The 26,013-nt window shown below is 45.4% G+C and overlaps 3 protein-coding genes across 5 annotated transcripts; 1 reads left to right on the top strand and 2 right to left on the bottom strand.

Annotated features, from left to right (window-relative positions):
* Nucleotides 1–482: 482 nt before the first annotated feature.
* On the top strand, nt 483–6,948 carry CFAP119 (cilia and flagella associated protein 119). Its single transcript, XM_063301397.1, has 9 exons — nt 483–627; nt 1,536–1,567; nt 1,846–1,911; nt 3,868–4,037; nt 4,600–4,670; nt 4,843–4,959; nt 5,237–5,297; nt 6,051–6,128; nt 6,481–6,948. The coding sequence occupies exons 1-9, from the start codon at nt 604–606 to the stop codon at nt 6,663–6,665; spliced, it is 804 nt and encodes a 267-aa protein (XP_063157467.1). The 5' UTR covers nt 483–603; the 3' UTR covers nt 6,666–6,948.
* A 388-nt stretch (nt 6,949–7,336) lies between these two features.
* On the bottom strand, nt 7,337–17,324 carry PHKG2 (phosphorylase kinase catalytic subunit gamma 2). Of its 3 annotated transcripts, none has more exons than XM_063301396.1 (11): nt 17,257–17,324; nt 16,852–16,907; nt 15,391–15,526; nt 15,061–15,236; nt 13,909–13,963; nt 13,275–13,340; nt 12,972–13,135; nt 12,626–12,716; nt 12,317–12,470; nt 11,008–11,130; nt 7,337–8,760 (listed from the first exon to the last, which is right to left on the bottom strand). In XM_063301396.1, exons 3-11 carry the CDS (start codon nt 15,483–15,485, stop codon nt 8,476–8,478), a joined length of 1,209 nt encoding a protein of 402 aa, XP_063157466.1. In that variant the 5' UTR covers nt 15,486–15,526; nt 16,852–16,907; nt 17,257–17,324; the 3' UTR covers nt 7,337–8,475. The 3 variants fall into 3 exon arrangements, with proteins under 3 accessions (XP_063157466.1, XP_063157464.1, XP_063157465.1); XM_063301394.1 differs by having other exon boundaries at nt 17,170–17,307; XM_063301395.1 differs by lacking the exon at nt 16,852–16,907 and having other exon boundaries at nt 17,170–17,307.
* A 1,651-nt stretch (nt 17,325–18,975) lies between these two features.
* Nucleotides 18,976–21,924, bottom strand: TMEM265 (transmembrane protein 265). Its single transcript, XM_063303062.1, has 2 exons — nt 21,380–21,924; nt 18,976–19,173 (listed from the first exon to the last, which is right to left on the bottom strand). The coding sequence occupies exons 1-2, from the start codon at nt 21,566–21,568 to the stop codon at nt 19,012–19,014; spliced, it is 351 nt and encodes a 116-aa protein (XP_063159132.1). The 5' UTR covers nt 21,569–21,924; the 3' UTR covers nt 18,976–19,011.
* Nucleotides 21,925–26,013: the final 4,089 nt, after the last annotated feature.

Raw genomic sequence — 26,013 nt, 5'->3', positions numbered from 1 at the left:
GCTTTCGACGAAAGTAGGAAAGTGGGCGGGATTATTATTCTGAAGTTGGTCGGGAGAGCGGGGCGGGACAAGAAGGCGATTGGGTAAAGTGCAGAAGAGCTTGCGTTCTGGTCCCCTTACACTCGCGAAGTTAGCTTTACCGGAGCTATGCTGCCGTATTGGCTCTTCCCTTCGATTGAGAGGATTGAGATAGAGATAGAATATATAGACAGAACCACTCTGATGGACTTTGCTTTGAAAGGGAGTTAAGTTTTTTCCTCGTCTACGTGGCAATAAGACGATTTGACTATCAAGTCTTAGTGATTAATTCTATGCAAGTGAAACAAAGAGGTGGAATCTTCTGCTTGACCACCATTCCGTTTTTTTGTGATTTGATTCTATTTTGTTTTTTGATTCTATCTCTATTGAAAGTCTTCCGTTTCTCTCTCCGCATTGAAAATGTCTGCGATTGGCGAAGCGCTCTCTCGTTCTTTCTACGTCCCGCCTCTTTATTAGTATAGCTCGTACTGATTGGACAACTGCCGATGGAATCCGGAGAGGCTGAAGCAGGGATTGCCATGGCAACGCGTGGTGCCTTCACTCCTCTCCGCCCAGCCAGCTGAAATGGGGCCAGAGAGCCTACAGCAGGTAAGAGAGAAATTAGTATTAAATTAATATTTATAATTGCTGATAAATTACTTCCACCGCGGGGGATATTGTGGCACTTGAAGGACAAAAACCCAAATTCAGCAGATCCACAAACGATGGGAAGTTTCACCTGTTGAACGTCTGCCTGCCATGCAACCGTTGAAGATTACATGGACCTCCGTCAAGGAGGAGAAAAAGCATGTCTGTGAGGGAGCTAAAGCTAGAAACTGCAAAAATCGAGTGCAATTCTTTGGATGGTCTAGGTTTTGCCTTACTTAAAATGAAATAACTGGGTTTGAAGTTAATCGAAGCTGTTTTATAACGCTTGTTATCACTGGGTCCCTCCTGTCTTTGACTAAATCTTATCCAATGAAGAAATCCTTACTTTTTACTAGTAGTGGAATTACCAGGTATACTAATTAGTATAGTGCATTGCAGCAGGTAGCGTGATGGACATAGGTTGATCCCTGAGTGGCCAGAAGTCCTGCAAGTAACCTTGGACACATCTCCTTCTCTTCATAGCAGAGTTGACACATCACACTTTTTTGAACCATGGTTTGTTGAATAAGCCATAATGCTACAACTCACACACTGCTTCTTAGTAGATGCCTGAGATACATGCGCAAATAAAATTAATCACCACAACAGTTAAGACACATAAAAACTTGTGGTTACTGTTTATAGTAGGCAATGCTTTAATGTATTAAATGAAAAATGGTTTATCAAATGAAACATGATTTCATTTCAGTTCACAAACACTATAAGCCATAGTGGTTGTGTGAATTAAATCTCAGAATTATACCAATAATAAGTAGCAATTACTACTGCTGAGGCTTTTAGTAAACAATGACCTAACCTAATTGTGGTTTAAACTTATTGTGTATCTAAAACTGACCTTTTTCTTTCAGCCCCAGCCACATAAGGCAAAAATATGTATGTGGTGAGTAGCTTTCTGTTCTTGAAGTTCAGAAGATATATTAAATTTCCTATCTAAGAGCCAGGTGCATGTTGACCCATGGACAGACGTTCCTTGCATATCTGGCTGGCTGGGGTTCTAATACTCAAGCTACATCCTTTATCCAGTGTAAACTCATTAAACTCATTTTGGACCTTATTTTCAAGAAAACATCTATAGGATCGCACTGCTATAGACAAAATTGTTTGTGTTACATTAGCAACCCATAGTTATTCTCCTTACTTTTTCTTGTGCTGTTTCAGGAAATATCTAGATGTTCACTCGTTGGACCTCATCAATAATGCTGGAACAACTGATGAGCTGAAGAGGTGATGGGAGTTTTAAGATTATGAAACATTTCATGACTGGCTTTCTTGATTTCTTTCTAGAACCAAACATGAGAAGTGCACAGAATGAAGATCTGAATAAATTCATCACCAGTATAGTGTTTAATAAAACACTTTTTCATCTGTAGCATAACCCAAAAGTGTATTTACATACAATAAGATACATAGTTGTTCTCTAGCATTAAAGATCTTGCAAAAAGGACTCATTCGAGAATCCCAGCATAATGTGGTACAGCAAACAGGTTTATCTCTCTCCCCTCCCCTCACCCTCCCTCATTATTTAGTTTTCTTGGGTATCAGCAATAGCTTTTGTGGCTGCAGCTATTAAAGAAAAACTACCCTGATAAGTAAAGCAGTGGACAGCAGAACCCAGTCCCTCCAGGATCCACATCTTGTGAGCTTTCTCAGCAATGTAATTCAATTTAGGCAGGTGTGGGAAACTTGTGGCCTTTCAGAGGTTGCCAAATCAAAATTCCCTGAAACCTAGCCATTGCGGCCCAAGGTTAAGGATGCTGAAAGTTCTAGTTTAGCAGCATCTGGAGGAACACAGGTGTTTCTTTCTCCCTGTGAGTGTTTGGGAAAGATCCAACTATTTCAGGATCTAGGATATATTAATAAGTTTGATTTATTTATCATTTTTTTTATTACCGCCCATCTCCCCCCCAAAGGGGATACCTATTGGCTTATTAATCTTACTGGTTTTTATTTCTGGCCATTGAATTCTAGTGACTATACAGCTTCCAAACACAGATCTGTATTCATTGTAAGTCCTTCCCTGTAGCAGTGACATTGTATTCATTCACTGCAAGAAATGACAAGGTTCCCCTGGCACAATGATATATTTATTGTGGCAAAAACGTTCATAGGCTGCAACTTGCTTCATCAGATGTATGAAACAGACATGCAGATGTGTCTTGTGCAGCAGAAAAGCAAAATCTGGTTTGCCAAAGAAATAATAATATGCTAGGAAGCCAGATTTAAAGAGTTACACTTTTATTTGAGGAATAACTCCTGCTGAATAAACATGCAAAGGATCAGTCTGTACAAATTAAAGACATCCAGAATGCAGCAAGAAGGAAGGGTAGTACAACGGCATTTGTTATCAGTACTTGATCAGTTTGTATATAAAAGTTATGCCCAGGAGTAGTGCAGTGCTGCATTTGCATGTTTAGACCTCAGGAATCAGACTAGCAGTGAAATTAGTATCTGAAATCTATCCCCTTGCTATCGATGGCACACTATTACTATATTGCAGTGGTTTGTGTAATGTAACAATAAGGGGTTAACTGGACATTTTCTTATTAGGAAGCTTGTTAGGAAATGAAGAGAAGGGGGATTAAGACAAAACAGGCAATTTAGAGTTGGGTAGAATAAAAAGAGGGAAAAGAAAGAATTGTGATACTTATTCTCGAATGAATCAGTCAGGAGGACTTGTTCATCCAACTCAGAGTTTCTCAACCTTAGCAACTCTAAGATGTGTGGACTTCACCTCCCAGAATTCCCCAGCCAGCATGTCTTAATGTTGCCAAGGTTGAGAAACTCTGATCTAAGCGCTTATAGCCAATGTTATCTGTTCTTACAATGTTATTGTTAAATAATGTTTTAATTGTTTATGATCAGATGCCTTCTGAGTAAACAGAAGACAAAATATAATACCCTGCCCTCACCTTGAAATACTGCACTACCAGAAAAAGAATCACTAACAGAGGAGATGACCTCATTATAGAAACTGTATCTATCATTTTGGAGTGGTGGCAGTGAGATTTTAAACTGGATTCAATTATTGCCAAAAGAAACAGAGAAGAAATTATACCAAATAAACCCACCGGATTTGCCACAGACGTACAACATTTTTGAAAAGGCTCTTACCAAGTAACGGAAATGGCTAGTAAACTGTTGTGAATGTTCAAGCTATCACATTTTCCCCAATTTCTGCAGTCTCCTCTGTGAGCTCTTTGATCTGAAGGATTTGGAATCGAATTCACGCTCTGCAATCTTGTTAGATTTGTATTTCTACACCATCCAGTTCTGCCAAGAGCAGGGCTTCAACCAGGAACAGACCTCTGCTTTCTTCTCGATTGTGAAGGACGTGCACGAGGCCTGTGTGGGTAAGGAACCTGATGTCAAGGAAGACAGAAAAAAAGGAAGGTTGTAGGAGCAGAGAGACGTGGGGGAAGAAGACGGAAACCTTATTTATTTACTTACTTGCATATTTGGGCTTTTACACTGCCTCGGTCCCAGGGCTCTAAGCAACATATTTCTTTATTTACTTGGATTTTTAATAGTGCAATAGGGTGTATGAGATAGATGGGAGAAAATAATAGTTGTTCCAGATGTCCAAGTTGCGGTAAGCTTGGCCTCCATGTTGCACGTGCAACGGTCTGGCCCTGTTTGTCTGTCACTGATGTGGCTGTGGTACCGCCAGTCCCATGGGCTGCCTTTGCCTTTGGCGTTATGTCTGGGCAGAATCATTAGGAAATGTCCCACACAAGTAGCAGCAGCCAGCAGTAGAAGAGGAAGGGGAAAGGGAAAGGGAAAGGGCCCTGCGAGAGTCTGTGGAATGGAGGAAGGGGGCTGCAGGGTGAGGGCTTTAATGGAAAAGGACATGGAAGAAAGGAAATGGGCTAGAGTGGCTTTTCTGCTTATTCCTACCATGTTGTTTTTCTGCAGAAACACCGCTCCCCAATGTGGAGGAATGCTATAACTATTTCTCCGAACTCGTGTTCTGCCACTCCATTCGGGTGAGTGCAGGAAGGCTGGGCAAGTCGAAAGTGGCTTTAGGTTGTTACAGTTGTCTGTTGCCTTATCCACATGGTTCGTTTTGAAGGAAGTTCCCCTGCAGGAGAGCCTTCCTCCCCTTGTGTCTCTTTGCCATGGTGCTACTGCCATCTTCCTTTTCTCTCCCTTTCTCAGAGACCCCCCTTCAGCATTGATCTCTTCAATCAGGACCAGCTGCTACTCCTAACTGACTACATGATTAACACCTACTTCCGTCACTACAAGCTTTACAAATACGCTTTCACCCCGCAGGTAACGCTGGCTTCGTTCAGCCTGGGCAGCGCTAGACAGGGGCCGGTGCTCTCTTGCCGTTTTCCTGCAATGGGAAAGGGAGATGTCCCACGTACAAAAGGCGGCCTCTGACACCGCTTGGCTGCTCCTGAGAATTTTATTGGCAGGAGGTGGAGCGGTGCCACCTTTATGAATGGAGCACCAAGCATCCCAAGCCGAGAGAGTTTCAAGATGGTGAAATGCAAGTGTTGGGCCGTTGCTCTGTGCTCACCACCCCGATTCTTCTCTGAATCAATAGGTGCGGCTGGACGTCTCATTCACCTACATTGGGATGCCTGAACCAGAGCCCAAAGATGAAGGTGAGGCTGGAGGTCTGCTGGATTCTTTCCCAACTCACTTCTGAGGCCTACCTTGATCCACTCTGTTTATTTATTTATTTTTTAGTTAGGAGGATGAAAGAAGGAACAGACACGGCTGCCTTTGTCTGGGAAACCTTCTTCCTGAGTAAAATAGACCTAAAGCAGCCGCTACTAATAAAACAGATTCCAAAGATGGCTTAAGACAGCCTTCCCCCATTCTGGTGTCCTCCAGACGTGGGTGGCTTACCAGTCATTCCCAGTCAACTCAGCTACTGGGGACCGTAGCGTAGGGGACAACAGTGGGGAAGATTGATAAGGTAATACATGCCCCCTGCAGGTGGGATCTGGAGACACACGAAGTTGCATGCCGGCGCCTTAGGCCATTGGCCAACCTAGACTTGAGTTCTCTTCTTCCCAAAAGAGGCTTTCAGATGGAGATGGTCTCTTTCTCAGCTCCACCAGTTTGAGATGCACTCACTGGGGAGTGAAGCTAGGACCTCTGGGGTGCAAGGTATTCATGCTGTGTTTGGGTGGTGGCCTTTCTCCCTGTCAAGGCAAGGTTTGCAGGACTCCAAAGGGGCTAAAACTTCCTAGTGCCCCTCCCTTCCAGGCTGGGCTTACCTAAGATGAATTAACTTACGTAAACAGATCATGTAAAATAACGGGATTAAAAATAAAGAGAGCATTATCTGATCCCCCCTTTTCTTCCAGGGCTGCCAAAAGATTTAGCATCTTTCTCTCTCTCCTCCACAGACACTACAGCTGAGAGTCCAGAAGCAGGACTATCCCCTTTGCAAGAGGAATTGGAGGAAGCCGTTGCCCCTGCAGAAAGTAAGCTGGAGGGGGGGGGGGTCCTTCAGAAGCAGCGGGTTTGGGGCTGGTGTGGGGTTGGGCTTAAGAAGGCGAGCTAAACGATCCACAGCTCTGCAGATTGCCCCGTAGCCATTCATAGCCACTCTCTTTTAGCCCCAGGAGGGACATAGCAGTTCTCTACCTTACAGAGCCTTCGTTGCTTTTACAGAGATGGCGTATGGGGAGGGCTTTAAATACTTCAACACTTTTTAAATGCTAACTAGCGCATGATTTCTGGCAGTGCGGGACCTGAAGCCGGAGTGCCTGATGGCCGTGCTTCTCCTGGGCTGCTTGCTAGAATTACAGTTCGCTCCCCCTCGCCCGCTTACAGGTCCCACGGCCGCTCTGCGGGACTTCATTGTATCTCAGCTCAGCCAGGAGTTATCCCAGCTGCGCCTTTCCATCGATCAGCGTCTAAAAGCAACAGAGGACCAGTTTAATGCCAAGCTGATCCAGCTGGAGAAAGGTGCTGGTGCCAGCAAAGGTGCTGGTGCCAGCAAGGGCAAGAAGAAGTAAGCAGACTCGAAAAGGTGGGGTGCGAAGGGCCACTTCCTGTCCCAGGACTGTCTGTTTCCGGGGCTTCTGCAGCGAGATTACGAGGGGCCACAGAAAAGCCACGAGAGCAGACAGAGGATGTCAGTTAAAATATGGGGGGCAGATGGATTTCTAAAAGGCTTTTGAAAATGTGGTATCGTTTACTGAATATCTTTTCTGAGGTAGTAAGGTCTTATACTAGCAGCAGGAAGTTCTGCGTTCCTTGTGCACATGATATTACAATATTAAAGTGTGTTTCAAAGTTTCCCGTTGTTCAGGTTTTTTTCTCTAGGTCAAAAGTATGCAGCGTTATTAAGGCCAACGGCCAATCTGAGCCTCTGAATAGCATGCTAGGGGTTGCTAAAGAAGGTGGGTCTGAAAGAAAGACCACACTGGGGGAAAAATTGATTAGGGCTTAATTGAAACCAAATGAGCCAAGTCATTTAATGTGATTACTGCCCATTTTTTTTCATCTACGACATTAAAAATTAGCGTGACAATTAGCCACTTTGGTGTAGTGGCGCAAGGTGCTGGCCTAGAAACTAGGAGACCTTGAGTTCTAGTCTTCTTTCAGGCATGGAAGCTGGCTGGGTGACTTTGGGCCAGTCACACGCTCTCAGCCCCACCTACCTCGCAGCGCCGTGCTTGGGGGGGAAATAGGAGGCGAGAGCGTTCTGCACGCCACCTTGAGTTGCGCAAGATAAAGGCAGGATATAAATAAATACATTCAAGTTTTGGAAAGATTCTGGGGAGCCTGGTGCCTTAGGCTGAGCACTCCTGGCCAACATCTTGCTGAGTCTGTTGCATTTTCCAAAGGATGCAAAGCATAATGTAGCATGGCTGGGCAAAGAGAAATCTTTCCTTCTCCCAAAGCTGTGCCTGGAATCTGTCGGTGCCAGTTAAACTGCGATGAACTTGGTATGGCTGCTTTCTGCAGACTTCCTCCTCAGCCCAGCCCAGTTCCATCGGGGGCCAACTCTGTCACTGTGGACTGAACGTTCTTCCTGGGACATGCCTAATTCCAGCTGAATTCTTGCTTCCATTTTGGGCAGTGTTTGGGAACTGCTGGGACTCAGGGCAGAAGATGGTGGTGGAAATGAGTATGCCTGGCAGGGCCCCCGTTTCAACAGAAACTGCATGAAGCCCTCTTCCACGTCCTGGCATGTAAAGGAAGCCCAAGTCAGTCAATAGTCATGGTCTCATCTCACTTTTATTATAGTTTGGACAATCATGGGGTGGGGGACGACAAAAAACAGGAAGCAATTCAACAGAAAGGCCACGTCGACTACCAGATTGCAGCGAAAAGGAGATATGCAAAACCTGATCCCAGACCTGCTCTCCAACACGGACCAAATCCAAACACACTGATTGTTCCCTCAGCAACGGGAAAAGTGACTGCACGGAAGGATGAGGCGCCCGGACTGTCCTTGGTGCGCGAAGGGCGAGGCCAGTGGCTCCGGGCTCTGCAGCAGAAGCAAGATGCTCTCCCCGACCCTCCCTTTCCACCAACGCCATTGGCATAACAGGAGCCCTACCCAATTCTAGAGCTCCCTCCCAGGCATAACCAGGGAATCTTGTCCCACCGGCCAAGCGTTCAAGGTCCCCAAGGTTCCTGCTCCCTGGAAAGCAAGTCCCTTCTACGCAGGGGCAAGCCAAAGGAGGATTCTGCAATCTGCCGTTCTCCCCCAATGGGGCGAGGAGGTCTCTGGCGTGCTGTACATCCCCTGCCCCCCTGCGTCGCTCTTCCAGGGATCATCGCCCTGCAGTTTCACAGGGAGTGGAAGGAACCTCTCTAGTTGGGAGGGCCTTCCACAGCCAGTGACAGGGCCTCCTCTCCCTCTGTGCCAAGCAAGACCAGCTGGATGGCCTTTGGGACGTTTTCAAAGAGGGCAGCCCGGTTCTGTTGCTCGCCCTTCTTGACCCAGTGCCCGTAGATTCGGAAGGCGCAGGCGTCGATCAGCTTGCGCACCCCCTTGTGTGCGTAGGGGTCACACAGCAGCAGCTCCTTGGTGACTGGGCGCACCCGTCGATAGCTGGAGTAGATGCGGATGGAAGCCCGCACGGTCCACGCCATCACCTGCCGTGACAAGAGGAAGGAATAGCACCAGGCTGCAAGGGGGCGGAAAGGCAGCTACAAGGTGGGGAGAGAAAGGCAAGGAAGTTCGTAACTCTGGGGAGAAGTTGTGGCAAACCTGTGCCCTGCTGGATCAGCTCAAACATCACTGAAATCCAGCCTCCCATTTCCAAAGCAGCCGGGTAGATACCTCCAAGGAACCACTTCGAGGGGAAGAAAACATCCAGCTGCCTTCTGCCATGGCTCCCCACCAACAGGTGTTCACTGCCATAAAAAGATGGTGACCACCATCCTGCCGAGACACCTTCCTAACTTTGTGCAGTCCTGTTAAAAGCCACTTAAGTTGGGAAAACCAGAAGCAACATCCACTCTCCTTCCTACACACTTCAGTTATAAGTCAGTTATAAGGAACGGTGGAAGGCCTGCAGTTTTAGGAAAGTTACCAAGACTTTTTTTTTTTAATGTTAAAGAGATCTTCAACTTGGAAACAGGAATATAGCCAATATGCAGTCCTGGCTTAAAGACCACAACAGGGACTGGAATTTCGGTCACTAAGCAATGCAGTTGTTAAGTGAGGCACCATGTGACTAGACCCGATTTTATGACCATTTTTGCGGCAGCCGTAAAGTGAGTTATTGTGGTCGCAAAGCGAGTCACGCAGTTGTAAAGCAAATCAATTGTTTCCAATTGATTTTTTGGGTCAGAAGCCGTCTGGGAAGGTTGCAAATCATGATCACATGCCTGCCGGGGTGGTGCAACAGTCGTAACTTTGAGGATGGGTAGTAAGTAACTTTTTTTAGCCCCATCGTATCTCTGAACTGTTGTTAAATAAACTAGTCGTCAAGCGAGGACTACCTGTACTTAAAAATATTCCTGCCCCCAATCACTCCTAAACAACCCTAAGTTTTAGCGACAGCTGCATAAACATGCAACTCAAGAAGCAGTGGGGGTAAAGCTGGGCAGAATCGGCCTATACTGATTTTGGACTGTGCCTGTAGCAACACAGCCGAGCACTACCTTAGAAGAGGCACCTCCTCCCACGTGGCCCCAAAAGAGGAAGGGGGAGAAGCGGAGAGGCCCCTGATCCACCAAAGTCAGTGCCGTCGATATGACTCACAGTGGCGCTTCAGGGGATCTGCAGAGCAGTGTTTCTCAGCCGTGGCAACTTTAAGATATGTGGATTTCAGCTCCCAGAATTCCCCATCCAGCATGTTGGGAGCTGAAGTCCACACATCTTAAACTTGCTAAGATTAAGAAACACTGCTCTAGAGAGATACCAAGTGTTGGACCTGGAACTTTCTGCATCCAAAGCATGTACTTTTAACATTCTTTTTTAAACAAACAAACAAACAAGTCTAGAATAATATTTTAACCAGAACCTATACACAGATCATTCATTCATTCATTCATTCAGTTTATACAGCTGCCCATCTCAAACCAGCGACTCTGGGCAGCTAACAATCATAAAAACAGTTAAACAATTAAACCAGCACCAAAAAAAAAAGAAAATTAAATACAAAGAGCAGCCAAGAGATATTAAAATCCGTTGGTGTCAGCACAACCAGATTAACCAAGGAGACCATTTTTAGCTGACTGAACAGTAAACGTTTATCGGAGTAAGAAACTGAAGTAAAGCTCCGGGAGCAGCGGTGGTAAAAGGAAACGAGAGGTTTGGGCGGCCACGCATCAGATCAGCGGCGTAGCTGCGGTTCGCTTCAGGGGCCGTTACAAGGGCAGCTATTTCAGTTTCCAAATGTATGTCTGAACTAGGTTTTTTTCCTCCCCACCCGTTTCCTTTTGTGCTGCGTTTTCCTGGGTGCAAGCCTGCGGGCAAGGCTGCCTTTTCAGGATAAAGAAGTAACAAGACACACCGTCTGAGTTCAGAACAAAACAGCCCCGCTTGAAAGGTTCCACCGGAAGAAAACCCAAACCTGTCCACATGTGGTGTTTCAACTCTGGAACAAGACCCGTGAAGCGGGCGGGCGGCTTCGAAGCCTCTCCTCGCCCAGAAACGCCAGAAACAGTGATCCTCAAACGGAGCGGTGTTTTGCTCTGGCCTCGACTCAAAACTGTTTTATTTTGAGCCTGGAACATTCAACAACCTGCTTTGCAGTCAAGGCGTTACACGTACCCCTGACACAGGCCCCTTCCGAGATGAAGAACGGAGCAAAAATGGCTTAAAAGAACAAACAAAGTATTTTATTGTTATTCAATCATGATGAAATGAATAAATAAAAATATGCCACTTGCCCTGAACTTGTGGAAGGGGCTGAAATGTCGCTGCTCCCTCCCGTAGCGCTGGAAAAAGGGGTGCTGTAGTGCCTGCTCGGCAGTCAACCTTTCCACAGGATCTACCCGCAGCAGTTGGGAGATCTGCAAAAAAAAAAAAAGGGGTGGTCCCAAGAGGCATTCTGGGAAGAGCGGCCTGCTGATGGATCCTGCCACGGAAAGGGAGAAATTCAGGAGCAGTGTGCTTGTTTAAACATATAAATATATTTATCTTATCGCTTTAAGATACGTGGACTTCAACTCCCAGAATTCCCCAGCCAGCCATTCTGGCCAGGGAATTCTGGGAGTTGAAGTCCACGTATCTTAAAGTTGCCAAGGTTGAGAAACACTAGTTTAAACGATCACATTGTTCCAGAATTCCTCCTTTTTCATGTCAGGATCCATGATTTTTGAATTTTTTTCCCTGTTCTTCATGTCAGGCTAAGTAGCCTGGTCAAAAGCACTGGGCAATGATTCAAAGTGGACCAAGGTGCTTTTCTTAATTAACCCTTACAGTTTTGCATTTTTCCCCTTCTTTTTAAAATGAGTGTTGTCCAGTTTTAGGTCTTACAGTACAGTGTTCAGTGTTTCCCACCTCCGAACAGTGGGAACCTCTATTGCCAGTGCTTAGCAATTGTAGTCAGAAAGGGCTATGAGAGCTACAAAAAACAAGCGTTTGGGCGGGCAAGGTACCCTCCAGTTTAACAAGCCCCAACTGGCAAGAGCTGCGATCTTTTAATTTCTCTCCATCCTTACAAGGTTGTTGGGAGGATAAGGTTAGGTTGAGAATGACTGGAAGTCCCCAAGTAAATTTTATTAAAACTCCAAGAGAAACTGGAATCCAAACGACCCCAGTCCACAGTCTGCCACTTTGGCAATGCAGCCCACCAACCTCACTGCTAGTTACACATCTTGGCTCAGACTTTGGTTCCTCTGCAGCCCCCTCACCAGCTTCCACCTATTTCAGTCAGGCAGAAGGAGAAACTTGAGACGGTGCAGGACCTGCTTTGCCGCACTGAGATCAGCTCTTGTGGGTTGACCCCCTCCCATCCCACCCTCCACATACTTCAGTGCCAGGCCAAAGAAAGAAGAACGGCTGCCAGCAGTGGAAGAGAAGGCTCCATGCTCCATCAACCCACAGAGGAAAATCCATGTAAAACGGACTTAATTTGCATGAAGCTCAACTCTTCAAGGATGGTCCCAAGAGCCCTTTCTTCTACTGGGCAGTGGGAAAGGGCCATAAACTCTGTCTGAATTACCATATGGGGCAACAACGCTGCTGTCTTCTTACCAAATCCTTGACCGTGTCAGATCGGTCATCCCACTCCGGAGAACCAAACTGATACTGGCCTTCCATGATCATCCGAAGCATCAACATCTGTTTGCGGTGCCAGAAAGGGGGAGAGCCAGCCAGGAGGGTGAAGAAGATGACGCCACAGGCCCAGCTGCAGGGCAAGGGAGAGATTATAGTCCTATGCCCCACCACACCCTGGCTGGCAGATGATAGCAGTCGTAGTCCAGGATACAGTATCTGGAGCACAATCTGGAGTTTGAGGAAGATTCCATGACACACACCCCCCATTCCCTAATTACAACTTACAGGTCCACCTCCTTCCCATAACCAGGATGAGTCTCATCCATGGAGCATTTCAGTATCTCTGGTGCCAGATAGCCTGGGGTGCCACATAACTCTGCAGGGAACAGTCACAGATTCAGAGAACTTCAGAGAAATTCAAATTGGGAGAACCTTTCAGGACAAGAAAGGTGGATGTTTAGGCTATGAAAAGACCCTTTCCTCCACCCCACAGAACCAATGAGCTGAACTTTCCCACCTGCCCCCGTGGCTTAGCAGAGGGATGCTCCATAGGGCAGGGCGAATGGAATGAGCCTGCCTCTCCTGTCTCCACTTCCCCAAAGATACACTACTGGACTGGACCCCGTCCCACCTCGTAGTTTCTCCCCTGGCTCCAAATGGCAGGAGAAGCCAAAATCAGAGAGTTTGATGCTGAGATCATCGTTCATGAGAATGTTCTCTGGTTTGAGGTCTCGATGGATGATGTTGTTCTCATGAAGGTAGCTCACGGCTTCCAGGAGGGCTCGCATGATGCACCTGAAAGAAGGCAGACGGTGCCCCGGTTGCTGCAGTGACTGTGCCTCAGGGCCTTCCCGAAAACAACAAGGAGGGCTCACTAAATTATGGGAGAGGGACCTCCACTTCTCCAGCCCCAGCAGAAGACCTCCTGTTTTACCTGGTCTCCTTTTCGCCAAGGGTTACCTTCTCTGTAAGGTAGTCAAAAAGCTCACCACGTCTCATCCTGCAGGGAAGACATAAATTGGAGGTATAATTTACACATGGTGGGGATGGCACGGAAAAGAAAATCATGGCTCCCGCCCCCATCTCAGCCCTTTAGGGAAGAAAGAGCATAAGAAGTGGAATGCAGCAGTGGGATTCTGATGGTGTGTATAAAGTCTGGAGAAACGATCCAGGCACAGCGGCAAGCATCCAGAAGAAGATCAGGCTGCAAAGCAACTTCAGCTCAACTTATAAAGCAGGTCATGCTGGCTGAGGATTATGGGAGCTGATGCCCAACACATCTGGAAGGCCACAGGCTGAGAAAAGCAGCTGTAGGGTCTGGAAGCAGGATCTGACCACTTCTGTTACCCTCTCTTTCTCATAATTACAGTCTAATAAATAAAGACAGGTGATTTATTTTTCCACCCAATTCCAGCTTTCCCTTTTTGGAGTAGACTTAAGTGTTACTTCTTCAATTCTAACGCAGCTGTAGTGGGAGAAGCACAGGCTTCACAAAGACATTTTCCAGAGGGAGAAGAGGGCGAATCACCCCTTGATCCCACCCCTGTTTCCAAAGGCTTGTTACTTACAAATCAAAGACTAGGAACATGAAGGCGGAGGACTCATAGGAATCTATAAGAGTAACTGGAGAAAAAGAAGAATCATGCAGTTACATAAGAATTGCTTCAGGATTTATAAAACGGCCCTTGCGCAGGATCTAATGGCAGAATACGAATACCGTCACCCGCTGTTCCCCTCCCAACCAGAGATGCCCAGTGAGCAACCGTAGCCCTGAGACCAGCCCCCACTTTTGATCAGTGCCTATAATTTTATTTCTTTATCTGCTAAATTTATATCCAGACTTTCCCCTCCAACAGCACTCGGTTAATAAAAATATAAAGCAGCACCGAAGCACAACCTTCTCAAAAAGGAAGCCATATAAACAGAATCACTGAAACAACCTGTTAAAACCACCGCAATCCTAGGATACTACCATTGCGCTAAGAATGAAGCAGCTGGCAGAATTTGCTGATACATTACAGACCACAGAACTGATTTAGGACTGTGCAGGATCAGACTGCTCAGTACAAGTAGTCCTCGCTTAATAACCACAATTGGGACTGGAATTTTGGTTGCTAAGCGAAGCAGTCATTAAGCAAATCCGACCCGATTTTACAACTTTTGCAGTGGCCGTTAAGTGAATCATTGTGGGTGTTACACGAACCACACGGTTGTTAAGCAAATCACATGGTTCCCCATTGGTTTTACTTGCCAGAAGCCAGCCAGGAAGGTCAAAAATGGTGATCACATGACTACGGGACACTGAGACAGTCATAAATGCAAGCCGGTTGCCAAGCACCCAAATGGTGATCACATGACTGTGCAGACGTTGTGACAGTCGTAAGTGTGAGGACCAGTCACAAGTCAGATTTTTCCAAACCGTCACTAAACAAATGGTTGTTAAGCAAGGACCACCTTTAATAGTGATTTTATACACAACAAGAAATGAGCATAGAGATCAGCAATGAGCTACTTGGTGGAGGGTGGTGGGGAGGTTTCGTTTTACTAATTTTGTCATCTGCCTACATGGTGCAAGTCACAATCAGAAGGGAGGGGAAGCATCACCCATGCAGAATTGCATCAGCAAAAATATTTTAATGTTGGGGTGGATGGGGAAGAATCAGAAGAGGACATCTGGAGTAGAGAGATGCTGAGAGGATACAGATGGGGCAGCCACTCACTGATAAAAGGGTGACCGGAGACCTGGCGCAGGATAGCAATCTCTTTGCTGGTTGACAAGCGCACTTCTTCCAGCTGCTGTGGGGTCATCCGCTCTGGGGTTACCTCAATAATCTTTACTGCATACTCCTGGCCTGTCTGCTTGTGTATACAACGCCGTACCACACTGCTCACGCCTCTGCAGATGAAGGATGGGATGAGCAAATAATGAACAGAGAGATCCAGTTTCCAGAAACGCTAAGGACCCCGGTGGGGAAAAATAAATAGAAGGTCTTTCCCATCCCTCCAAGCCATTCAGTTGCATAGTGTCCCCTCTGCCCTTCTGGCCTCACCTGCCAATAACATCCTTGGGGTCGTATTTCTGATAGAACTCCTTGGCTCCAGCCCAATCTGGAAGCTCATCATCTAGGCCCACGTCCCGTGTCATTGTACCACAGGGGGGGTAAACTGCAAATATAGATTCGGCTTCTGAAATGCACAATGAGGCCAAGGGAAATCTGTCAAACAGCTGAACACTTTCTAGAGTCAGCTGTTCCCTGATCTGCATGCACTAGTCCAAGCGAAGACCTAGAGGGGCAATCAACATGATCAACATACGTGATGGCAGCCTCAGGCCGAGACATTCCAATCCACACATGGCTTTCGTGGACGTCATGGAAGAGATAAAGGAAAAGGACTTAATTGGACTGAGGAGACTAATCCCTTGACTGAACATTACATTCAGTGCCAGGATGGATTTTAAGACACATTTTAGCCATCAAGGCGCTCTCCCCTGGGGTTAAATGGAGCTGCAATTCCTCCCTTTGGATTCATGAACAAGTAAAAAAAAAATCTCGACATTTTGCATCCTTGTACTACAGTGGGGTAGATCCCCATTCCTGTGAGCAAATCAGGGCCAAGTAGAGAAAGCCTGATGCATTTTTCTCCAAACAACAACCACAGTGAGCAAAATGCCATGAAGATTTGACAAAGAAGCCACATATAGGAATTATTGGGGCTTGACCAAGCAAAGACATCTCTTTGAAATATCCCATTGGATGGTAACATGTACATGAGCCTTTTCCTTGGGGCAAGACATACCACATTTTGCAAACACACTCAAACCTTCTTCCCACGCCTGCTTACAGGAATTTTTTTATTTCTTAACCTCCCTATAGAAAAACTCTTAGGGCCACATTTTAGCCTCACCACAATCCCACTGTCTGAATCCAGATCTCCCTGCCATAAGGGTGTATAAGCGCCATTGAAACCAACTGGGCTTTTTTTTCCAAGTAAAGATGCATAAGATTGACAGTATATCTAATAATGCAGTAAATCAGTTTGTCTCTGAGAACATTCCACTTACTAGGAAAGCTTTCTCAACCCTGTGCCCACTGGGAACATTAGAGGAATACAAATACCCATTTGTCACTCTTGCTGGGAAATCTGAGAGATGTAGTCCAAGATGTCCAAATAATACCAGGAAAAAAGGGAGGTTATCCTGACAAACATTCTGACATTGGTTGTGTTGCTGAACCTATGGGCTGAAATTCCATCTCCACAATTTAGTATTAAAGAGTATTAGAAGGGCATCTCCCATCTCTAAGCACATACTGACAAGCTTGATAAAAGATAATAGATAATAACAGTATATCAAAGGATATACTATCCAAATATCCTTCGGATTTTATCTAGAGTATGGCACCATTTGTGTTCTATCTGTGCCTAAACCACACACACACAGTTGGAGATCTGCCACTCTTTTTCCTGCACTCGGGCCTTGCTTTCTAAGCATATCTATCATGCTGGCCTACCTTCCAAGGTTGTTGCAAAAATTACTCAGATATCATGAGTGAAGCCATCGGAGCACCTAAGACATAACATAGAAAGTGCTGATTATATTACAAAGCGGGCAGAGGCTGAGATAGGTGCTCCGCCGTGAAAGCTTCCTCCTCCACCCCAGATTCGTTCAGGCGCGACAGAAATGCACTCTGCATATTCTCAGAAACTCTACATTTAGATTCCAGGACCGTGGCCTAGCACTGGCAACAGATTCCGGGGCTGAGCTGTTCTGGATCCCACGATGCCACGAACCATCCGCCTATCCCAGCCCGTAAGCCTGGTCCGCTCACCTCCTCCTCTCTCCTCTGCAGAGGAATCCCCAGTTACGTCATCAACCCCCGCGCCTCCCGCAGAAAGCGACACCCCAAGATCCTCACCCGGCAGCGCCTTAGCTGGAAATGAGTGAATGACCCCCAACTACAGCCGGCGACTCCCAGGCCCCACCCCTTTTTTCCTGATTGGTTCGCGCGCTTTTAACGTCGTGGGGAGTGACAAGAGCGATGAAAGGGATCCGTCCAGACTGGCGAGGGCAGCGCCCAGTGGCAAGACGAATAGAGATAGAAGGGAGGCGGGCTGTCTAAGGCAGAAGCGAATCAAATGAAGATGAAGAAATGGAAGGGAGGGGCTTAAAAGAGGAAGCACTGTTTCCTATGCACAACAGAAAGGAGGGGAACGATTAGCCAATCAGAATGGAAGGACGTAAGTGGCAGGAGGATAAACCAATCGTCTGCTAGATTTGAGAGGGGAGGGCGAGAGAAGCGGTTTGGTAAACAAACTTCGGGTAAAACACTAGCCAATCGCAAAAGGAAAGAGGAAGGCGCTGTCCAGAGGGGTTATTCTGGGTTTCACAATCGCAAAAGTAAAGGTCGAGAAGTGGCGGCGGGGAGCTCTCCCATGCCTTTCTTCAAGCCTTGGTCACGTGACCCCACAGGGTGGTAGTGTTGCGCACAGGCAGACACACACACCACTCCGCGCACAGCCCACGAGCTTCACAAGGACCTTGTGAAGTAGGTCAGGGCGGGAGGCCCAAGGTCATCCAAGTTGTGTCTCGGATCAGCAGCGATCTAAATCTGGGCCAACTTTCCTTCACTTTATGCCACACAGATGTGTTGGAGCTGCACTTCCATACTGCCTGGGAATTATGGGACTTGCAGTCCTAACACGGCTAGAGGGCATCAGGTTGGGAAGATAGCTCCAACCACCACACCTCAATGTGGCCTGTCTCCTTAGGAAAGCTCTGTTGCTACTTTTAATCTGTTTTTCATCCAAAGAACCAGAAGTGGCTCCTGCTTTCCCTCTTTATCTGTACAACAACCCTCTGAAGTGGACCAAGGCTAAGAGAGTTAATGACTAGCCTGAGGTCACCCAAGGGCCTTTATAGATGGGGCAGGATGCGAATCCAACTTTCCTCTCCCCCCAACACTTACTTTGATTCCACCTTGCTCTTCAGGGTCTGTTCTGTGCCCAACCAAGGTATCCCATGAGGTCCAAGGAGAAAAAAGAAGAATGCTGAAATAACCCCTCATTGAAATTCAGATTTTTCTGCCCCACTCCCTCAAAGGTAAACTACTTTTGGTACAAAGGGAGGGATTCTTTGTGCCCAAATCAGATGGTTTGGCCTGAGGCCAATTAAAGCTTAATGCCACAGTAATTTGGTCATTTGTATGCCTAATAATCTGACTCCTCCTTCCAAACTCACCACTTTCACTTTCAGGGGATTTCTGTGATTAGATCAACATTGGGTATATATTTTTAAACCAGGAAAGAACATTTCATGAATTAGAAATACAAATATTTCAGTCCAGTATAGGTGCTTCTGAGAATCTGCATTACATGGCAGTCCTGGCTAGGAATGATGGGAGCCGTAGTCCAACATCTAGAATACATCAGATGGAGAAAGGTGATAACAGATGAAATCAGCCAGACTTATGTCAAGCAGAACTAATCCTTCTACATTGTCTGTAGGAGACCAAACTTGATGTCCACCATCTTTCCCCTCCACAGAGCCACCTCAACTGAGGAAGTACCACCACAATGAACAGCTCAGTGCCCACTTGGCTTAATCCAACTCAAGAAACCTCAGTAGTCAAAATGTATCCTGGAAGTCCAAAGTCACAGATCGATGTGGCTCATTATTCCGCTTGAGATACGAGGTAAGATATGAGGACTAGTAACAGGGGGGTCAGAATAAGAATGGAAAGCCAGACGCTGATACTTAGGCAAGACATAAGCCAAGACTTCCGAGCCCAGTGGATTGCTGCATTCTGGGAATGAGCTTTTTGCTTCTCATTAGCCTAAAGGAGCAAAAACAGTTTTATTATTCACTCTGAATAACGATGCCAGATATCATTCATTTTAAGGAAAGACTCTTTTTTACCTAACTCTTCATATATATGTATCTGCTGAAATGCTTGATACAGAATTATTTTTAAGAACTTTTTTAAAATTTCAAAGTACAGATAAAATATAAAATATAGAAAAGATTAGAAAAAAGACTAAAAGAAAAAAGACAAACTAAAAATTCAGAAGCAGATAGAAAGAAATACAAAAGGAATGACTTCCGACCTTCTCCAGCACAGATACAAATACAAATAGATAATACATTAATCTCTTACTCTAAATCAAACCATAATAAACGTTATTTCTATAAGCTATAACAACCTAATCATCAAAACCCAAAACCAAAATCTTCATTTTTTTCAGATACAAGCAAAAACTCCCAAAGCGGTTTCCGCGTAGAAACAAATCCAGCCAACTTTTTTTCTCTTATCAGTGCTGTCAGTTTTGCCATCTCTGCCAGCTCCATTAATTTCACCGTCTAGAAATGATTAGTTTAGAACCTTCCCACACTGTTAACCAATAAACATGGCTCAACCTAGTTTTCCAAGGAAATACAATTCCCCCTCTTTCTTATCAAGGATGAGCATCAAAATTAGTGAGATCAGAAGAGTGGGGAGGTGTTAGCAGATAGTGCAGCAGCTGAGCATTTGCAGAGAAAAAAGAGAGAAATCTTAAAAAACCGAAGGTGCTGGGAAAGAGGATAAGCCTTTTTTGTGCTGACCAAATCCTGACTGACTGCTGGTTGAGGGATGGAATAGGAAACTGGGTGGAAAAGGAAGAGAATGGCTGCTTGCTCTTCAAAGCAATGTTTTGCAACAGTTCCACTTGTGAATTGCTAAAAGCAATACTGATTTCTGTTTTTTTCCTGCCCTCAAGGAACACTTTGGCCATTGACTTCCCACCATAAAAAAAAGGGAGGCTGTTGGACTCGGTTGCCAACTCTTGTGAAATGACCATGTGGCTGAATACTCTCCCATAACACCCCTGTGGCTGCACACTGCAGGGGCAGGATCAGTGGTGGCCCCAAATCTAGTTTGTCCCCCACAATTAGTTCTGCTTTCCCCATTGATTAATCCTCGATGAGCCTTTAAGGAACGTCTGCTTTCCAGAGCAGAAGCTGTGTTATGACAAAAACAAGCGTCTTAAAAATTAACTCATCTCTTATAGCACTGTTTCTCAACCTTAGCGACTTTTAAGATGTGTGGACTTCAACTCCCAGAATTCCCCAGCCAGCATGCTGGCTGGGGAATTCTGGGAGTTGAAGTCCACACATCTCAAAGTTGCTAAGGTTGTGAAACCCTGTCTTATAGCGTAAGCTTTTTATAGCCCACTTCACGAGAGGCCAGAGGTACAGTCCTTAGAGGAATGTGGAATGATGCTTTTCTGAACCTCAGAATCCATGAAGTACAACAGCTTTCCTCAGTTCTGGAATGTGACACTGTTGCAGCATATTGATCAAGCTCTGCTGCATGACAGTAGCATGGGAATTCCAGTGATAATCAGTTCTGGGATGGGTGGGGCAGAAATGTAATTATTTTCCACACTTACTTGAGGAATATTTTCTCCCACCATCAAAACTCCTCCCTATTATTCTCTGTTCTGGAGAATCCTCTAAGCTATCATAGGCACCTTGTGAAAATCTGGATTTTCAGCTTTGGGAAATAGAATACAATTCACTCCTTTCTCCTTTGGGCATAATTAAGTCTACTAGCTGTAGGTACTAGCTGTGTGATTAGCCATTAACTGTAGCAAGAAGCCCTTAACCCCCCCCCCCTTTTCTCTCTCTTTGTGCCACTAGAGACACATCATAAGTGATTTTTTTAGCATGTGGACTTTTTCTCTCTCTGGCAAAGATGGGGGACCAGGGACAAAAGGGATGGGGAAAAGAAGAAGAGTTTATTGGTTTAGATTAAGTTTCTAAATACTTCCTTTTTGGATCAGTGCATATCTTTGGGAAGGAACGAAGGAAGATCATAGCGTTTGTAAATATGAGAGAAGGAGGGGTGTATATTGCTTTTCTTAATCTCCAGGACTTATTTTCCCAAAGGAAATGGGACTTAACATTGTTCTCTTTCTAGTTCAGAGAACACAGAAAAGCAGGCATTAGTTTCCCCACCTCCTCCCCAGCCAGCTCCTTCCAAATGAGAAAGCATCACTCACCTTGACTGCATAGATCAGAGCCAGGATCCCAATGCACGAACAGCCACAGACGATGCTAGCTATGGCCAGGTTGCGCAATCTGTGCACATTCAAAGGAGGGGTCTTGTCAGGGATGTCACTCTCCAAGGTGCCCAGTACTATTCTCCCTCTGTTCTCCCCCACATTGATGACTCCCATCTCTTCATCCATGGCTAAAGGACACACCACAAAGTTGCTGAAGAAAAGTAAAAAGCTGGTCTCTTTTGCTCTCCCTTTCAGTGGATCACATTACCTACTTGAGGAGCGAGGATTCTCATCCAAGATTGTGAGTCTAATTTCAGGGGCAGGAAGTGATAGGGTCTATGTTTCATCTGGGAGACCTGGATTCCAACCCTGCGTCTTCACGGCACACCACGGAGAAGAATGTCGTCTCAGCCTCAGTCTTCTTTGAGCAAAGCTGTTGTGTCTTGTCTTTGTGTTTAGCCTCGCCAAATCGTCACAAAAGCAAACAAGGCAGAACGCCCCCAGGGACCCACCTTTTCACAAACTGAACATTTGAGATCAAGATCAGAGGGCGGCTCCTGAGGATCGTTGCTTTTTGACTGGAACTTTCATTCGCTCTTTTGGTGAAGGTAGGGGAGAGGTGAAGAGGAGAAAACAAGTTTTGAGAAAAGACAGAACTCCTACCTCTCTTGAGGTTTACTGTTCCTCAGAATACCTTTTCCCTGGTTTTCTCCCAGACTGTTATTTACTCCTACGCCCACCAGCATGCCTGTATTTCCTGGGCTGGGTTCCTACTGTTTTCTCAATGAAGTCATTCATGTTTTAATCATTCCAATTGAGCTCATGGCCTCGCCTTCCTTCTTCCAGTCTATCTCCTGGGTGCTGCAGTTTCGATGAGAAATGGTCAAACTGGAAATTTCTGCCAGGCAGTACAGAAAGCTGAGGAGAGGGAGAGTTCTGGGCCGTCCCCAACTGCTGAAGGTGATGGAGCCTGGCAGGTAAGATAGGGAATATTCTGGCTCTAGGCAAGGTGGGAAAATGAAGAGGAGGGTGGAGAGACAGACAGGGGTTTCTTGACCCCCTCACTTTTAAATTGGCTTACATTGCTAACTCAAGAAGGTGACTTAAGGACCTAGCAGCTGCCTTGCACAGCCAGCTAAGCGTGATAAATACATTTTAACCTTATTTATTTTATGGTAGCTTATCATGGGCAAACCCAGTTGGTTAGTTAAGGGATATACAATAGCAGCCTTTCTTCAAAGGTTTGTCATATAGAGGAGGCAGTAGACTTGTTCTCTGCATTTTACTGTGTTTTTAGTTCGTGAAGTTATCCAGAGTCGGGAGGAACTGGGAGGCCTAGAAATGTGACAGTGAATTGAATTGAATTGGAATTCTTTGTTATCTTGGAGGGCAGGAGCAGATCCAGTGGGTGGACCCTACAGAGAAATAGATTCGGGTTAGAAGTTAGGAAGTATTTCCTGATGGCAAATGCTATAAAACAATGGAATAGGCTAGTTCATTAAGGGGTATATCCACTGGAGCTACCTGTTCAAAATGCTTTAGCAGATCCTGCACTGAATGGGGTTGGACTGGATGACCTCTGAGGTCCTTTCCAGTTCTCTGATTCTAACCCGCAAATTGATGGCTTCAGTGAAGCAGGCTGAGCCTATTATGCAAATAGAGCCTGCCCCACTGCTTCGACAGATTATCCTCATAGAACAGGGCTTCCCATCCATTCTAGATGAGCCAGAAAAGGACTTTGGGGAAGGGAGGATGCTTTGCTTCTGAAAATGAAACTGCCCAGGCCACACATTTGCAAATACTTTCAATTCCGTTGCCTAACTCAGGAGTCCTCAATTTGGGGGGCTGCTAGCCACATTTGCTATGATGAGAGCATGTTGTGGACACTTCTGCAAAATAGCCACACACTTCTTGTTTACAGTTATGGCTGCCACAGGAGGTGGGGAACCTAACCAGCTGCAAAGTGCCAGTTTAGAATATTACCCGTCACCCTCTAGGAGCTTCCTGAGTTGACCTTTCCCCTATTTCAAGGCAGGTGGAGTTGGGCTATAGTCACCTATCATGGTTATGATCAAAAAAAGCTTATGGGGTTCATTTGGGGCCCACAAGCATTCTCCAAAATAAGATTGACAGTAGCAACATGCCAGCCTCCCATTTTTTAATTTTTTACTGTATGTACTGTATGTATATATGTATATATGGTTAGGTGGAGGAATGAAATTTATAGACATTAAAGTAGAACTTGGTAAGCAAAGTGCAGACTGCTGTGCTACGCAAAATCTTATACTTGCACGTATTTGGAAAGCCCCTTGGTTTTTAGTAAAATATAAATTTGTCTTGAAATCTTTCTTTCCTTTGAATTTGCTCACGGTGCACAATAAACCAGTTGGTAGTGACTTTTTTGCTGCTTCAAAATCCAAAAGTGGGGACTGGATAATTTCCTCAGGTGAAAGGATATACTGCGTGTATGCATTAGCTGTACTTTTATAAACTGAAGGACACATAAAAAAATGTTGCAGTTTGAGCTAGTTTCATCCTTATGTCTGGCTCAACATGGTTAGAATATGAATTTATGACTTACAACTGCCAGAGAACATTTAGGTTGGTCTAAGATGTGTTAACAAAATGAGATGAGATTTCATCTTGATAAGGAAGTGACAACATAGGCCCTGATATCTAGGGCAGGGTTTCTTAGCCAGGGTTCTGTGGCACCCTCAGGTTCCATGAGAGGTTACTAGGGGTTCCCTGGGAGATCACGATTTATTTAAAAAATTATTTCAAATCTGGCCAACTTCAGATTAAAGAGGTTTCATTCTTTATTAAATTAAGAGCACCTTTAATGCATATATATAGGCCTACACATGAAACAGATATACTAATTTTGTATTGTTAATTATACATACATATTGTATACACACACACACACACACACACACAATTCATATTTATAATTATTCATATTATACATGAAACAAATATAACAACTTCTGGCCTATATTTGAGCCTGAATGTGCAGGGGTTCCCTGAGGCCTGAAAAATATTTCAAGGGATCCTCCAGGGTCAAAAGGTTGATAAAGGCTGATCTGGGCATGATTTCCATATTTACGTTGCCTCCTTAATTGCTTGTGCCCCTCATTAAAGGATGTCCCTTTATTATGTCTCATCTTTCTATAAATCCTTCCATTAGCACATATACAAATCACTAATATAATTGCTAATACAAATATAATACAATTGCTAATACAAATACAATAGAAATAACACAAGCTGGGTTTGATATAGAGTAAGGATTTAAATATGGAAACTGCTGTATATTCCTGTTGTTGGAAGTGGGAAGTCACTATGTAATTGCTAAAATTCTTTTTTCTTGTGTTTCGCACTCTTTAGTTTTTTTGGTAGTTTTTTTTTGGTAGTTTTTGTTTATTCTTTCAAACTTAATAAAATTCTTATAAAAAAAATGTCTCATCTTGGTTTATCAATGTTCTCTCAGTGTTTATCAATGAAGTGTTTAATTGGCTTCAGTACTCACCCTACTGAAGATACGCTGAAATTCAAGTCCAGATTAACGTAGTACAAGAACAGCAAGAACCGAGGCAGGATATTGTTTTGCAAAGAATGGGCTCCTTTCTTCTTAGCTTGGGATTTTTTACTCCTTGGACAGTACCATGAGCATATTCAATTCATTCAACAATCCACACTAAACCCTTCTTTTTAGGCAAGCTACAAGATCAAGGAGTGAAACAGGAAACTGGCTGTAGCTTAGGAATACTGCAGCTCCATCGAGTCCAAATCAGGACACGCCTCAGCTGCAGCTCCGGGGAATCCCACCAGATTCTCTGCCAAGTAACGCCACAGAACAAGTTAGCCTACATTTCTAAGCCAGCAGCAAAGAAGACACCTCCCCAACCCTTGCGTCAAATATTTACTACTTCCTTTTAGGGTATGTTAAAACAACTTTGGTTGTTTGGTTGCTTTTGTCGCCCAGCAGACTTGTAAGCTCTTGGTTGGAAATGCAAAGGCGCACGTTCTCCCCATTCCTTCCAGTGTGGACCAGCCTTTTCCAACCGGTTGCCCTCACATTGGCTGGAACCACCACTACCCGTTCTGTCTAACCGAGCCTGCAGTGCCCAAATAATGTGGGACTGCCACTCCCATGACCCCCCCCCCCATGGTCCTGCTAGTCAGGGTCGTGGGGGATCACGGAATCGCAGGGCCGGAGGGACGATCCTCTGTTCAGGACGGGCCTCGCCAGAGCATCTCTGAGAAACGACTGTCCAGGCCATTTAAAGACCTCAAGTAAAGAATTCACTTTGTAGCAACCTGTTCCTCTGGATGACAGCTTGTGCAGTCAGGAAATTCTTCCCAACATCTACCCTGGGACAAGTTCCTTGTAATTTTAACCTGCTTGTTCTGATCCTGCCCTGCGGGATAAGAGAGCAAATCCGTTCCTTCTCCTCTGGGCCAACCCTTCAGAGAACTGCAATCATCTCCCCCCACGGTCGTCTCTGCTGCAGGCTGAACACAGACCCCCTGCCTGATTTAGGGCTAATACCCCATTACCTAGAAGATGAGTGTGCTTCAATCCAGGTGTGCTTGTCAGTAGAGGGAAGCTGATGTGCAAAGAGGAGCAA

The sequence above is a fragment of the Candoia aspera genome, chromosome 4, assembly GCF_035149785.1.
Source record: "Candoia aspera isolate rCanAsp1 chromosome 4, rCanAsp1.hap2, whole genome shotgun sequence".
In the NCBI taxonomy this organism is placed as follows: Eukaryota; Metazoa; Chordata; class Lepidosauria; order Squamata; family Boidae; genus Candoia; species Candoia aspera.
Note: the sequence above shows the minus strand (reverse complement) of the source record. Positions and strands in the feature narration are given on the sequence as shown.

Coding starts and splice junctions, on each gene's coding strand:
- CFAP119 (XM_063301397.1), top strand. CDS start 604: ATGGGGCCAGAGAGCCTACAGCAG. Junction 1,568..1,845: donor AAGGCAAAAATATGTATGTG/GTGAGTAGCTTT, acceptor GTGCTGTTTCAG/GAAATATCTAGATGTTCACT. Junction 4,038..4,599: donor CGTGCACGAGGCCTGTGTGG/GTAAGGAACCTG, acceptor GTTTTTCTGCAG/AAACACCGCTCCCCAATGTG.
- PHKG2 (XM_063301396.1), bottom strand. CDS start 15,485: ATGACACGGGACGTGGGCCTAGATGATGAGCTTCCAGATTGGGCTGGA. Junction 13,136..13,274: donor CTTGGCGAAAAGGAGACCAG/GTAAAACAGGAG, acceptor GCCTTCTTTCAG/GTGCATCATGCGAGCCCTCC. Junction 12,717..12,971: donor GCCAGGGGAGAAACTACGAG/GTGGGACGGGGT, acceptor TGTTCCCTGCAG/AGTTATGTGGCACCCCAGGC.
- TMEM265 (XM_063303062.1), bottom strand. CDS start 21,568: ATGGATGAAGAGATGGGAGTCATCAATGTGGGGGAGAACAGAGGGAGA. Junction 19,174..21,379: donor CTCTGATCTATGCAGTCAAG/GTGAGTGATGCT, acceptor TTGCTCCTTTAG/GCTAATGAGAAGCAAAAAGC.